Raw genomic sequence first — 15,545 nt, 5'->3', positions numbered from 1 at the left:
AAATTTATGATTATTGTATGCTATTTGTACATATTAGATTGAAAACTCAAGATATTTATTTTTATGATTATATTGATAATTTCAGAATAATGATTTAATTATTAATGATTGAAAATGGTGAGAGAATTCATTGAAGGATGGAATCTGGTGCAGGTAATTTTTCTTTTATGTTTAGCTGCGTAAAACCAGGCCTAAGATATAGCCAACAAGCGAAATAAATCTAAAATAATATTTGGAGGCAGACGAAAAGGTCGTCAATTTTACTAGTACTAAGTGTTCCCTTCAGCAACAGCTGACTATCACGTACAGGTTTCGTGATTTTTCCCGAATAATTTCGTTGTTGGTATAAGCTTGTGTAAAACTACTCTATGATTAGAGTCAGTCAATACCCAACCACTCTACGAGATTACAATACATCCACACAAAAAGACAAATATTACCTTTCAATTTGTTATTATTTGTCGTATTTGTTTAAATTGCCATAAGATTTTTTTGGCTTTCCTCCGAAAAAAAAGAGCTTTAAGTTATCAATTCTGCTAACTGTATTACTCACTCTGAAAATGTTAGTGTTTATGCAATAAAAAAAATTTCGAACAAAATTTAGGTTCTAGGGGAGGGAACCTTTGGCGAGGTGAAATTGTTGGTGAACAAGGAGAACGGGGAGGCCTGCGCCATGAAGGAGATCAACCTGGACTCCCAGCCAGAGGCGGAGGAGACGGTCAAGAAGGAGATATGTGTGCACAAACTTCTCAAACACAAGAATATTGTTCAATGCTATGGTAGTAGGTAAGTCAATCCTATTATACAAAGTAGTAAGCTTTTTTTTGTCTGTAGCAAAGGAACTCTCTTACCGCCGATCCGATATGGTTCTCCTTTACAGTGGCGCTTCATATAGGTCCTGAGATGGCTTTAGGCTGTTTTTCTTCAATATCCCTTTAAATATAGAGCCCCTAGATACTAGAGGCGCAGCCACTAGTATTAAAATACTGTATTTGTAATTTGTAAAATATGCTCTTCATTGATTATATTTTTTTCTGTTAGATGATCTTAACTTTATCCTAAAAGACACATTCAAAACGACCAAATATTTTACTATGTAGATATCTCTGAATAAAATGTCAATTACCTATATAATTTAAGTGTGACTAATTTGGGCCAAATAACTCTTTTTGTTTTGGTATTTAACGTTGAAGTTTCTAAAGAAATAATTATGCTTAAAACAATTTTTAAACTTAAAATACTTTTATTTTAAAATTGTAGGTTGGAAGGGAGACGACAATTTATATTTCTTGAATACTGTAGTGGAGGAGAATTATTTGATAGAATTGAACCTGATACAGGTTAGAGGAAAAAGGGAATACCTTGTAGCTCTCACAATATTGCGTAAAGTTGTCAAAGGCGCTTATTAAGTCTAACTGTTCTTAGTTGTTGACGAAGCGCATTGTATGATTAAGCGCATATTTAAAAAACAGTTTGACCTCAAAAGCGCCTTTGACTGGAATCTTACTCACAACTTTACGCAATATTGTGAAAGCTGCTATTCCCTTTTATGCATTAGACTTTACCATATCAATTTGCGGATACCTTGAAGTTGTTACCGACTCAAAAGTAGAACTTTTAGTGAAAACTAGACCTCTCTACAATGAAAATTTATCTCGAAATTTCAATCTTAAGCTTTTTATCAAAAACTTCATATTATCATGATTTTAACAAGAAATAATTAAAGAACTGCCAACCTAAAATAATGTAACAAGAGTTCAAATTTGAAGCAATTATAAAAAGTAGGCAGAACCGCCATTCCTGCCGAATAATTCCGAAAAACTTCTAAAAATATTGTTTTATTTAAATTGATAATTTGTGTAATAAATTGAACTAAAACAGTAGCTATTAGTCTTATAAGAAGAGAAATGATGAAAAACTCTAAAAAAATATACGTTTTAAAGACATAAAATAGGAATAAGTGTTTTTAATAAATTTCATGGCTCAACAGACATTGTCGCCAATAAAGAGACAATTTATTTAAATAAAAAATTAAATGAAGGTAAAAAAATAAATAATATACCTAGGTACTTATTCTCATATTCAACTTTAATAAAAAGGATACTAATAAAAAAAATTAATACCTATTGCAAAAAGTAATTTGATTGTTTATTATTAAACCAGGAATAAAGAGTAAGGCTTATCTTTAATTATTTTTCTTTAATTATTTTGCAATATAAATTAGCTTTCCCAAATTATTGGAATTGCACTTAAATAAATTTTGATACGTTCTTTCTTGATATGCTTATTCCTGGTGATTTTAATATTTTATTTTAATGTTTGTAAACAAACAGACAGAAAATTTGATGTTTTGCTTTATATCCAGGGCGACCACTGCATACTATATATACTATTTATACTATATAGGATGAATTTGTATACTATATCATACTATATGAATAAAATTTACTATATATACTATATATTATTACCTTTACTTGACCAAAATTTACTACATATACTATATAATATTACATTTATATAACAAAGAACGAATATTGTCAGTTTTGTGACAACGCCTCTTAAGGAGCGTTTTCACAGTAGGTCTTCTCCTATTTCTAGCCCCTGCGGGGGGCTCAAAAGGTACTGTGATATGACAAAAATGCATAAAGCTCTACAGTAAAAAGAGATGAAGAAAATCCTTTAAAATATATTTTTGTTTGTGATTATGATTTAAATTCAGTTATTTTTCATAGAATTAACTTAAGGGTGAGGGGGAAGTTTTACCACTTTCGCTTACTCCATGATTATTAGGCAGCTAGGTATTAATGTGAGGCTATAGGTTATTGTAATAAAAGTTAACTTTTGGATAGTAGTTCACTTATATTTAATATTTTTTTTTGGATAAGTTTCCAGGTTCAGGTGCTGCAGGCTAAAAGGTGGTTTCTGGACAGGTAAAAAAATTGTAAAATTTAGAGATCAATTATTAAACAGAATATGCATCTTTCAGGATGTTATTAACATATCTGAAGAAAAAAATTAAAATTGGCCTCCAAGTTCTGGTCCTGCAGGCCACTAGGTCCACTCTGGACTGGTAAAAATTCAAATTTTTTGTTTGAAGAGTTAAAGGTCAACCTATAAAACAGAATATGCATCTTTTTGGATGTTATGAACATATCTGAAAAAAATTTAAAATTAGCCCCCAGTGTCATTTCTGCATGCCTTCAGGTCCACTCTGGACACTGGATAGGTAAAAAATCAAATTTTTTATTTTAAGAGTTAGAGGTCAACTTATAAAACAGAATATGTATTTTTTGGATCTTATTAACATATCTGAAGAAAAAATATAATTCGTCCTCCAAGTTCAGGTCCTGCAGGCCTTTAGGTCCACTCTGAACAGGTAAACAATCAAATTTCTTATATGAAGAGTTAGAGGTCTATTTATATGTATAACAGAGTATGCATTTTCTTGGATAATATTAACATATCGGGATCCAAGTTCAGGTTCATTCAGGACAGGTAAAAGACAAGTTCAGGCCTCCAGGTTTTCTCTGGACAGAGTCTCCATGGAAGCCTGCAGCACCTGGACCTGGAGGTCAATTGTATTTTTTCTTAAGATATTTAAATAACATCTAAGAAGATGCTTATGGTATTTTATAAACTAATCTCTAACTACATAAATAAGAAATTTTGATTTTTACCTGTCAACAGTCCACCTGGAGGCCTGCAGCATCAAAACCTGGAGGTCGATTGTCATTTTTTCTTTAAACATACAAATAGCATCTATAAAGATGCTTATGTTGTTTAATAAACCTCTAACTCCTTAAAGGGGGGGGGGGGGGGTAAAATGTGGTGACTCGTGCCACAACATACCAGCAATTTTATTTTGGATGCTACTCCCTTGGTTTTAGAGATAATTGGGTAAAATCTTTTGGGCTGGGTCACTAATTACCCCAAGTTTTGGTATCTTTCAAAAAAAAAACGGCGACGGGACCGCCGCTCCCGCCTTTCACTGCCATTTTCCGCCGCCGTCAAAAAATTGAGACCATGTTATTTTTTTCAAAAATTTTTCCCCTTATAACCAACCCTGCGGGGGACTTGGTCATTTTTTTTCAAATTTTCGTTTATCAAGGTATATCTTACATTCAGTGCCTCTCCTAAGCTTTTAAAGATATTGAAACAAAATCTTTTTAGGTAGGTCAGTAAAAAATATTTGAATAAAAAATAGCGGCGGTACCGCCGCTCCCGCCGTCCGCGCCGTTTCCCGCCGCCGCCGCAAAATTTTTTTTATTGCATTTCTCGCAGTATTAGGCAGTTTGGAATCATTTGAGACCATGTTATTTTTTTCAAAAAAATTTTCCCTTACAAGCAACCCTGTGGGGGGACTTTTCCAAATTCTCTTTTATCAAGATATATCTTAAATTCAGTGCTTCTCCTTTGCTTTTCAAGATATTGAAACAAAATCGTTTGAGGTAGGTCAGTAAAAAATATTTGAATAAAAAAAATTTTTGGCGGCGGAAAATGGCGGCGGACGGCGGGAGCGGCGGTCGCCGCTATTTTTCTTTAAATATTGTTTACTGACCTACCTCAAAATATTTTGTTTCAATATCTTTAAAAGCACAGGAGAAGCACACGAGAATTTGGAAAAAATGACTAAGTCCCCCCGCAGGGTTGGTTATAAGGGGAAAAATTTTTGAAAAAAATAACATGGTCTCAAATGATTCCAAATTGCCTAATTCGGCGAGAAATGCAATAAAAAAATTTTTTTGGCGGCGGCGGAAAATGGCGGTGAACGGCGGGAGCGGCGGTCCTGCCGCCGTTTTTATTAAAAGATACCAAAACTTGGGGTAAGGGGGGGGTTTTTAATGCAACGATCTCGTAATCAATGTATAAATGGCACTTAGAATTCGAATTTTGATCTGAAATTTTGCATGAGTAATCCTTGGTAGGTCTATTTTCCCTAAATCGAACAAAAAGTTGGAAAAGTAACGGCTGGCAGCTGGCGGCTCAGCCGTTTAGCCGTTTTTTTGCCTATTTTCAGGGCAAATTCATCATTAATTACGTAGGAATCAACTCTTAAAAACATATTTTTGGTTTAATTCATGTTAAATGATAGCAATAACCATTTTTAAAATTTCTAGTGCCAGCTGCTAAACGGCTAGGACCGGCTGAAAACGGCTGGGAGCCGCCAAGAGTATGATGAGTAGATAGGGCATGTGACATGTCTAGGGGTAAGTTTTTATGGTTGCTGAGCCCAAAAATGCTACCAAAAATAGTGGCAGCCCATCCATATGGCAGCTGGGTAACAGCTGCAGCTCAGCTGGTGGCGGCCAAGAGTAGAATAAGTAGATGGGGCTTGTGACGTGTCTTGGGGTAGGTTTTTATTGGTGCTGAGCTCAATACTACTACAAAAAAATAGTGGCAGCTCATCCATATGGCAGCTGGGTAACGGCAACTGCTCAGCTGGGAGCGGCTAAGAGTAGAATGAGTAGATGGGGCTTGTGTATCTAGGGGTAGGTTTTTAGGGGTGCTGAGCTCAAAAATACTACCAAAAATAGTGGCCGCCCATCCATATGGCAGCTGGGTAACGGCCGCAGCTCACCTTGGAGTGGCCAAGAGTAGAATGAGTAGATAGGGCTTGTGACATGTTTAGGGGTAGGTTTTTATGGTTGCTGAGCTCAAAACTGCTACCAAAAATAGTGGCGACCAATCCACATGGCAGCTGGGTAACAGCTACAGCTCAGCTGGGAGTGGCCAAGAGTAGAATGAGTACATAGGGCTTGTGAGGTGTCTAGGGTTAGGTTTGAATGGGTGCTGAGCTCAAAAATACTACCAAAAATAGTGGCCGCCCATCCATATGGCAGCTGGGTAACGGCCGCAGCTCACCTTGGAGTGGCCAAAAGTAGAATGAGTAGATAGGGCTTGTGACATGTTTAGGGGTAGGTTTTTATGGTTGCTGAGCTTAAAACTGCTACCAAAAATAGTTGCGACCAATCCACATGGCAGCTGGGTAACAGCTACAGCTCAGCTGGGAGCAGCCAAGAGTAGAATGAGTACATACGGCCTTATGAGGTGTCTAGGGTTAGGTTTTAATGGGTGCTGAGCTCAAAAATACTACCAAAAATAGTGGTGGCCTATCCATATGGCAGCTGGGTAACAGCTGCATCTCAGCTGGGTGCGGCCAAGAGTAAAATGAGTACATAGGGCTTGTGACGTGTCTAGCTGAGCTGTAGCTGTTACCCAGCCGCCCCTATTTTTGTTAGTATTTTTGAGCTCAGCGCCCCTAAAAACCTACCCCTAGACACGTCACAAGACCTATCTACTCATTCTACTCTTGGCCGCTCTCAGCTGAGCTGCAGCTGTTACCCAGCTGCCATGTGGATTGGTCGCCACTATTTTTGTAGTAGTATTGAGCTCAGCAAACATTAAAACCTACCCCTAGACACGGCACAAGCCCTATCTACTGACTCTACTCTTGGCCGCTCCCAGCTGAGCTGCAGCTGTTACCCAGCTGCCATAGGGATTGGCCGCCCCTATTTTTGGTAGTATTCTTGAGCTCAGCACACCTAAAAACCTGCCCCTAGATACGTCACAAGCCCTATCTACTCATTCTACTCTTGGCCGCTCTCAGCTGAGCTGCAGCCGTTACCCAGCTGCCATATGGATGGGCTGCCACTAATTTTTGTAGTAGTATTGAGCTCAGCACACATAAAAACCTACCCCTAGACACGGCACAAGCCCTATCTACTGATTCTATTCTTGGCCACTCCCAGCTGAGCAGCAGCTGTTACCCAGCTGCCATAGGGATGGGCTGCCACTATTTTTGGTAGCATTTTTGAGCTCAGCAACTCCTGGCCGCTCTTAGGTGAGCTGCGGCCGTTATCCAGCTGCCATATGGATGGGCAGCTTCTATTTTTGGTAGTAGTATTAAGCTCAGCACCCATAAAAACCTACCACTAGACACGTCACAAGCCCTATCTACTCAATTTACTCTTGGCCGTTCCCAGCTGAGCTGCAGCTCTTACCCAGCTGCCATATGGATGGGCCACCACTAATTTTGGTAGCATTTTTGAGCTCAGCACCCATAAAAACCTACCCTTAGGCAATAGACATGTCACAAGCCTACCCCTAAACATGTCACAAGCCCTATCTACTCATTCTACTCTTGGCCGCTTAAAGGTGAGCTGCGGCCGTTACCCAGCTGCCATATGGATGGGCGGCCACTATTTTTGGCAGTATTTTTGAGCTCAGCACCCCTAAAAACCTACCCCTAGACATGTCACAAGCTAAACCTACTCATTCTACTATTGGCCACTCCCAGCTGAGCTGCGGCCGTTACCCAGCTGCCATATGGATAGGCTGCTTCTATTTTTTTGTAGTAGAATTGAGCTCAGCACCCATAAAAACCTACTCCTAAACACGTCACAAGCCCTATCTACTGATTCTACTCTTGGCTGCTCCCAGCTGAGCTGCAGCTGTTACCCAGCTGCCATATGGATGGGCCGCCACTATTTTTGGTAGCATTTTTGAGCTCAGCAACCATAAAAACCTACCCCTAGACATGTCACATGCACTATCTACTCTTCATACTCTTGGCGGCTCCCAGCCGTTTTCAGCCGGTTCTAGCCGTTTAGCAGCTGGTACTAGAAATTTTAAAAATGGTTATTGTTATCATTTAACATGAATTAAACCAAAAATATGTTTTTAAAAGTTGATTCCTACGTAATAAATGATGAATTTGCCCTGAAAATAGGCAAAAAACGGCTAAACGGCTGAGCCGCCAGCTGCCAGCCGTTACTTTTCCAATTTTTTGTTCGATTTAGGGAAAACAGACCTACCAAGGATTACTCATGCAAAATTTCAGATCGAAATTCGAATTCTAAGTGCCATTTATACATTGATTACGAGATGGTTGCATTAAAAAACCCCCCCTTAGTGACCCAGCCCAAAAGATTTTAACCAATTATCTCTAAAACCAAGGAAGTAGCATCCAAAATAAAATTGCTGGTATGTCGTGGCACGAGTCACCACATTTTACCCCCCCCCCCCCCCCCCTTTAAAGATTTTTTTTATTCGTGTTCAGAGTCCACCTGGAGGCCTGCAACCCCTGAACCTGAAGGCCAATTTTATTTTTTCCTTCAAATATATAAAGAACATCCAAATACAAGCTGTCCAGAGTCTGCAGGACCAGAACTTAGGAGGTCGATTTTATTTTTTAATCCAAAAAGATGCATATTCTTGTTTATAAGTTGACCTCTAACTCTTCAAATAAGAAATTTGAATTTTTTACCTGTCCAGAGTGGACATGGAGGCCTACAGAAACTAAACTTGGAGGCCGATTAAAATTTTTCTTCAGATATGTTAATAGCTTTCAAAAAGATGCATTTTCTGTTTTATTAGTTGGCCTCTAACTCTTCCAATAAAACAAATATATGTAACCTGTCTGAGGGGACCTGGAGGCCTGCAAGACCAGAACTTGGAGGCCTATTTTAATTTTTTCTTCATTTATGTTAATAAAATCCAAAAAGATGCGTATTTTGTTTTATAAGTTGATCTCGAACTTTTCAAACAGAAATTTTAATTTTTTTTACTTGTCCAGTAACCACCTTCCAGATAGCCTGCAGCACCTGAACCTGAGACCTATCCAAAAAATGATTAAATATATGTGAAATACTAACCAAAAGTAATCTTTTATCCTAAATAACCTATAATCTCAAATTAATACCTAGCCTAATAATCACAGAGTAGGCCCCTTATATGTGAAATTGCTTTGATAACAGCTATGCTTTGAGTTATTATTGATGATGTATATACTATGTATTACTAAATAATTCTAAGTTCGATACTATATCATACTATATGAGTTTTAAAAATATACTATACAGGGTGGGGCAAATAAGACCGGACAAACTTTAAACGGCCATAGCGCAAAAACTACATGACCAATCAGGACGTTTGACCCCACTGTAAAAAGCTTAGATAATTACCTTTTAGCACAAAAAATCTTTGGACGAAGATGGGCTTGTGCTCCGAGCTGGCCGCGCTTATGTTCAACAAGGCAGATTCGAAATGCGCCGGTGGAATAATCTGGATTCTCGACTAGGGCCCACAAAATCGGATCTCATCCCATTTGTAGATGAGGTAGAGTTATGCAACTTGCTGGGGATAGTGTTAGTTACATAAATAAGACACTAGAAAAGACTAGAGCTCTTTATCTGAAGTGGCTTGGCTGTAGTACTCCGGCAAAGTGAAACGTGGAAGATTTTAAGATGTAAAAAATTTGTGAAATCGTGAAAATTTCTCGGTTCTCGACGTTAGAGACCCATTTGAAACTTAAAAACTCATTTTAGACTATGAACTGCGCTAACAACCCTAGCTGATTTTCATGCCATTTCCAAAAAGGTATAGAACATCGTTCCAGCTGTGGTCTAAATAAGAGCCTCCGTGACAAAGGGTAGCGTTAAAGTTGGGTGAATTTGGATCCTGCGGTTACTCACGTTCCAATAGAATTGGGGCCTCCCAGCAGCCCGATCTTAATTCAATAGACTTTTGGGCCTGGGGCTACTTTGAAGCATGCACCAATAGACGTGCCTATTCAACAAAGACCTCCCTCATTGCCACCATCAAGGAGAAATTCGCCAGCTTGGACGAGGACATGGTGACCAGGGCCTGCAGGCGGTTCAGGGGGCGGTTGAAGGCGGTGATTGAGGCTGGCGGCGATTTTATTGAATAATCTAATAGTCATATTCCTATTTTGCTTGCCAGTTTTTAAAATTCAATAAAATCTTTAAAATTGACGATTTCATGTTCATTTGTTTAGAAGTTAGAATTTTTCCGGTCTTATTTGCCCCACCCTGTATATACTATATGGATTTTAAAAATATACTATAAAAATACTATATTTCTTTTGTTTTGGAGTGGTCGCCCTGTATATCTTGTGTAAGGCTTTCTTAATTTGGGGAAGAAAAGGTGAAAATAAATATGCATTTGACGAGATAGCGATAGATTTTTTCTTAAAATCAATTATAGGACTAAAATCTACAAACAATACATAACCTTTTTTTACATTCCGCACATTGAAAAGCGATTTAGACCTTCATTTGGGCCACACTATTATGCATGCATCATCTGTTTAGTTGTTGCAATGTTAGTTATTTTAAACATGGATTATCTTTTGGCAATTCGACATTTAAAGATATTTAAATCCGAAACTGTGAAAAAAAGTACTTCAAATTCATATTTTCTATTTAAATTATATTTATACTATGTCTACAACAATTCTGATTTACAGTTTATTGTTCTTTTGTTTCTTGAAACGTCTTTGTTTAGGTATGCAAGAGCACTTGGCTCAAAGTTTTTTCAACATGCTGATAGATGGAGTTGAATACTTACACAAGAAAGGAGTTAGTCACAGGGATATAGTTAACAACTATGAAAGTAAAAAAATTGCCTTTGAATACAATGTATTGTGTATTTGAATTTGAAATATCTCAAAACAATTGTCTTTACCTATTAAGTTTGTGTTTGTTACTATCTAAAAAAAATTTTGTACACCTTTTTTTTAAAAAAAAAACAATAATTAGGTATTTGGGAAATGTAATTTTATATTCTTCCTTTAATCTATCTTTGTATCTCTGGGTTTTTCTAACTTTCAATATAGTATATTATAATTGCTTACATCACAAGTTTGCTTAAGCTAAATACTTCAGAATATATTAAGCAATATATTATTTTGATTTTAATGACATATGTTTTCATAATGTGTTCTATATCTTAAAAAACAGGGATATAAAGCCTGAAAATTTGTTGCTGGATGAACATGATACTCTTAAGATTTCTGACTTTGGCATGGCAACCGTGTTTAGACATCAGGTAAATATAAAAAAACTCAAAAATTCTAGTCTTTGGGCTTAAATTTAATTTCGCTGATATAATTTCCCAAAAAGTAGCTATATCCTAAGAAGCTGACTTATAATACATGTTTTGTCATATGCTTCACATTAAGCGTATGGAGATTCGAGAAATGTTTATACGATATTATTTAACTAGCAAAGCTTTATCCTAAGTACCTAATACGACTATTTATAGCTGACTCATTATGCAGATGAAAAAAAATTAACCGCCCTAAAGCACTAAAATATTTAAACTCTAACCATTTGTTTGATTGGGTTGTTATTCCACTATTTTCCTATTGGCTGATTTAGAAAGTGTGTCTCTAAATTATCTCTATTAAGGAAACCTTAAACTATCTGACAGAGCCTTCACAGAATCTTAAAAAAATATTTTACCTTTCAAAGACATTTGATATTTGGGTTTATTTGTAATAAATAAAAAACAACTAATTCTTAAGGGAATTGAAAGATTACTTGAGAGAAGGTGTGGTACCCTGCCCTACATAGCGCCAGAACTGTTAGTCCGTAATGAATATTATGCGGAACCAGCGGATATCTGGTCCTGTGGCATTGTACTGGTTGCTATGCTTACAGGTTGCTTTTCAAACAACTAATATATTTTGTACTAGCGGCCATGCTATTTGATATAAGGGAGGCGGGAGTTAAGTTACCCCTCCACTGTCATTTTAGTTTTATAAGGAAAGTTAATCCAAAAAAATTTGGGAGGCTTTTTTTTGCCAGAAGGGTGATTTCTCTTGGAAGTAGCCTCTCTTTTTATTAAATGGACTTATATTTTATGGATTTATAAAGGATGCTATTTATTTCACATTTTATTTGAAAGTACATCTTAATATTGATTTGCAATAGATAGGTTAATAGAAAATACGCTAATCTTTCATACAATACTAAATTATATCTTATAGCTCTGATACAATCTTCAATAAATATATTTTCAGGTGAATTACCCTGGGACAAGCCTACACCTGACCAAATAGAATACATGAACTGGAAGGACCAAAAGCTGGATGTAAATCCATGGAAAAAGATTGACAACCTGCCCTTGTCATTATTAAGAAAAATCCTGATGCCTCATCCATCTAGAAGATTAAAGGAACACTCTTACATTAAATTAATTTAAGTAAAACAATCACGTGTTCGATCTTAAGAAACATTTATTTGATAAAATTATTCATTCATTTTATTTTTAAATAATGTTTCCTAGGACAGCAAGGTACAATATTATATTATGAGCAAAGTATCCTTTTAATATATTCCTAAAAATGTTAAAATTTTCCTCAAACAGTAGGTATCCTGTAATTAATCAATTTTAGAAAAATTTTAATACTTTTGTTAATACTTATAAAGTTTTGACACTACAATGGTTAATGATCTTTTGTCATATCGTTGATTTTAAAACTTCGCTTTTTCGGATTTTGTCATCCTTCTTGAAACAAATTCTGGTCTAAATAAAACAGAGAAATGTATTTTTAGAATTGCTCATATTATTCAAACTGAATTCCAAAACTAAAATTAAAGAGTGTCCTGTTATAGTTGGAACAGATAAAGAATCATGTTTGGGTAAAGAAGAAGTTTAAAGATTCTGTAGAGGGAATTAACAGATCTGGATCTGGTTTTGGTTTAGGTAAACTCTTTTATTCATCGTCTTTATGTGCAATACTTGGGTTAAAAGAGATTTGGGTGAGGTGGGGGGGGGGGGGGGGGCTGGCTGGGTGGGTGGGTAAATTGGGCACTTTATGTAACTATTTGAATGAATTATTTGGGACAACCATATTTTTTTCTCCCAGTAACAATTCCTTCATATTTGTAAATGATAAGGAAAAAAAAGACTGAAATAATTCACAAAGGTGACTAGTTCAGAAATTAATGAAAAAGAAACCGGCGGAAAGGGGCGATTTTCGGCGAATAGGCGGTTCCACATTGCACCATATGAACAAATCGCGGAAAAAAATTAATTTACTGGAACAATTTGAATTGAGAAGAAATCCTTCGTTTAGGTTTAAAGAAACGCATGTGCTCCGGCTCCGATATTCCTAATGAGGAGCATGTAGCACCTGGCCGACAATGCTACTCACAGCCTCTGCCCAACCCAGATGGAGCTGGTGGTGGCCTCGAGGAGGCTCCCGAAGTCGAGTCCAACCTCTTCCATGGGTTTACGCAGCCCGCTCAAATGGATAATTTGTTCTTGTCAACACAAGGAATGAACATAATGACGAAATTGAAAATTCATCTTTAAACGACATATATACGCATAAGTACTTATTACAACTAAAAGTCATCGCATCTTATGTTATTTTGTTATGATAAGGATATCATAAGATTTTTATCTACTAGTCCTACTTTTATAAGATGGAAAATTTGATTAATGAATTGCCTACCTATACTATATAATTTACTGGTATTGGTTGTTAAACTGAATTTTATGCTGGCTTTTCTCATAGTTTAGGTGTTAAATACATTTATTTTTAAATAAAAGTATTTATGTTATGTTCATTTTAATTTTGTAGGTCCAGCAACTCAAGGTTCACAAACACCATTCCAGAAACTTGTTAAGAGAATGACAAGGTAATTAAAAAAAGATTTAAAATAAATGTTGTAATAATAATGCAATGTTGTAATAATACTGCAAATAATAATTAACTAATGCAACTTTAAAAAAAGGTCATGCAATCAAAGGGTTGAATGTGTAATTGTATGTGGGAATATCAGGGATCTTAAGGAATGAGACAATAAAATTTTTAAACGTACCTCACGATAGAATTGACTAAATAACTGACTGATTTTAAAACTATCAATTGAACGTCTCCATTCCGCAGTGGTTATCCAAACAATAGGACAATGGAAGATAAATTGATGAGCATTGATTGGAAAGTTTGGACACTTCTAGTTTAGAACCAACCAATAAAAATTCAATAGAATTTTTGAACAACTAATAAGATAACGTGGTTATAAAACTTTGGTTAATAATATCAACTCCCTTATTGACATTGTTAACATCTAGTTGCTGACTACTTGAATATCCAAAATCCTAGTAATGATACCAGTCATAGTTATAATGAGCGTTTCGGAGCCGGGAGCAGCAACATTTTTGGTGGAGCCGGAGCCGTATTTTTCGTTAAAAATCGCTCCGGCTCCAGATTAGCTAAAAATGATTTTTTAAAGTAATATTATAATTTGGCAGCGGTCTATTTCTGTATAATAAACTGAAAAACTATTGTTACTTAACAAATAGACACACATCCTTCTACTTTTATATAGCTTTAATCAAATAAAAGCAAAATATTTTATATTATTTATTTTATTTTATCAAATTCAATAATGAAAAAAAAATGATATATTAATTTTAAAGTAGGAGCCGGAGCCGTATTTCCAGATACGGATCCGCGGAGCCGGAGCCGCATCAAAATTAAACGGCTCAGAAGAAACGCTGGTTATAATTGCCTATTTTAGATTCTGGGTGAACACAGACAAAGAGACAACTGAGAGAGAGTTGAAGCTGAAGCTGCAGAAGCTCGGGTACACGTGCAAGATGATCACCCAGGGTATCATCACTGTCAGCATCAACTACAAGAGAGGCATGGAGCTAGTATTTAAGGTAGGATAATAGATAGGTATAGATGGTCAATCTGGCCCCATAATCCGTCAATCTTAAAAATTACTTTCAAGCAGCCGAACCCCTTTTTTGTTAACCCTAAACTATTTACAATGCATTCCAATAAAACGAGTGAAGATGTCTTTATAATAATAGATTCAACTATTAATAGCTTAATTATTATATGATTTGTCATATGATTTATATTATACAACTTTTTACTCGATGTAATTTACCCAAGCAATGCTTTATCCTAAATTATATCTATTTTAAGACTTTTAAAAGCCTATAGTGGCATTATCGAGGCTTCTCATCAAGTCACTAAGGCTTTTAAATTACCTATTTACATTTATGTCTTGTAGTAAATAAGGAATTTTCCAGCGTGATTGTTTTTGCCCCATATTTCTATTTTTAGGTGACATTGATTGAGATGGACAAGAAAATCCTGCTCGACTTCCGCCGTTCCCGCGGATGTGGTATCGAGTTCAAGCGCCGCTTCACTCTGCTGAAACAGAGCATGGAACCGATAATTGTGAAGGGGCCAATTATGTGGTCGCTAGCCATTCATTCTGATGCACTTCCCGGGGTTTAATTAGTCTTTTTTTTATAATACGTTTTTATATTTTATGATTTTATACCTAAATATGTAATAGTAACACAAAAAGATGTATTCAAAATTGACTTAACATTTATATATTTTTGCAAAGTTGACAAAAATCTGCATAAGAAGAGAACAATGACTCAATTAATCTACTTCTTTAACCCCTCCCTTCAAAGTATAAACTATAATTTTAAATATTAAAAGAAAGGGTTGATCCCCTCTTGTTCTTTTCCCTTTATCTCTGCAAAAAGATCCATTTGGGGTAAATTTTTTGATTGTATCCAAAATGTAAAGAAAGAAAATTAATATTTATGATAGTTAATTAAGAATTAAGATCATTCAGAAAAGAAACTAAAATATTGATATTAACTGTATTAAGTTAACTTTATAAATTATTTTTATATATCTATTTTAATTCTTATAATCTTATACTTTTTTTAAATGAATGTACTTTTGATATGTA

General features: G+C 35.8%; 1 protein-coding gene across 1 annotated transcript; it reads left to right on the top strand.

Moving 5' to 3' along the window:
* The first annotated feature begins 63 nt into the window (after nucleotides 1-63).
* On the top strand, nucleotides 64-15,148 carry grp (serine/threonine-protein kinase grp). Its single transcript, XM_080180729.1, has 12 exons — nucleotides 64-153; nucleotides 605-786; nucleotides 1,261-1,340; nucleotides 10,309-10,400; nucleotides 10,771-10,851; nucleotides 11,330-11,465; nucleotides 11,828-11,982; nucleotides 12,423-12,513; nucleotides 12,887-13,088; nucleotides 13,398-13,454; nucleotides 14,340-14,484; nucleotides 14,897-15,148. Exons 1-12 carry the CDS (start codon nucleotides 115-117, stop codon nucleotides 15,071-15,073), a joined length of 1,437 nt encoding a protein of 478 aa, XP_080036855.1. The 5' UTR covers nucleotides 64-114; the 3' UTR covers nucleotides 15,074-15,148.
* The last annotated feature ends 397 nt before the right edge of the window (nucleotides 15,149-15,545 follow it).

The sequence above is a fragment of the Acartia tonsa genome, chromosome 2 (genome assembly GCF_053477335.1).
Source record: "Acartia tonsa isolate MP-2025a chromosome 2, ASM5347733v1, whole genome shotgun sequence".
NCBI lineage: Eukaryota > Metazoa > Arthropoda > Copepoda > Calanoida > Acartiidae > Acartia > Acartia tonsa.
Note: the sequence above shows the minus strand (reverse complement) of the source record. Positions and strands in the feature narration are given on the sequence as shown.

Bases quoted from the DNA above. Each gene is read 5' to 3' on its own strand.
- grp (XM_080180729.1), top strand. From the start codon at position 115: ATGGTGAGAGAATTCATTGAAGGATGGAATCTGGTGCAG. The intron at 787-1,260 runs GTAAGTCAATCC...TTAAAATTGTAG, and splicing joins GTTCAATGCTATGGTAGTAG to GTTGGAAGGGAGACGACAAT. The intron at 11,983-12,422 runs GAACACTCTTAC...GTCCTGTTATAG, and splicing joins ATCCATCTAGAAGATTAAAG to TTGGAACAGATAAAGAATCA.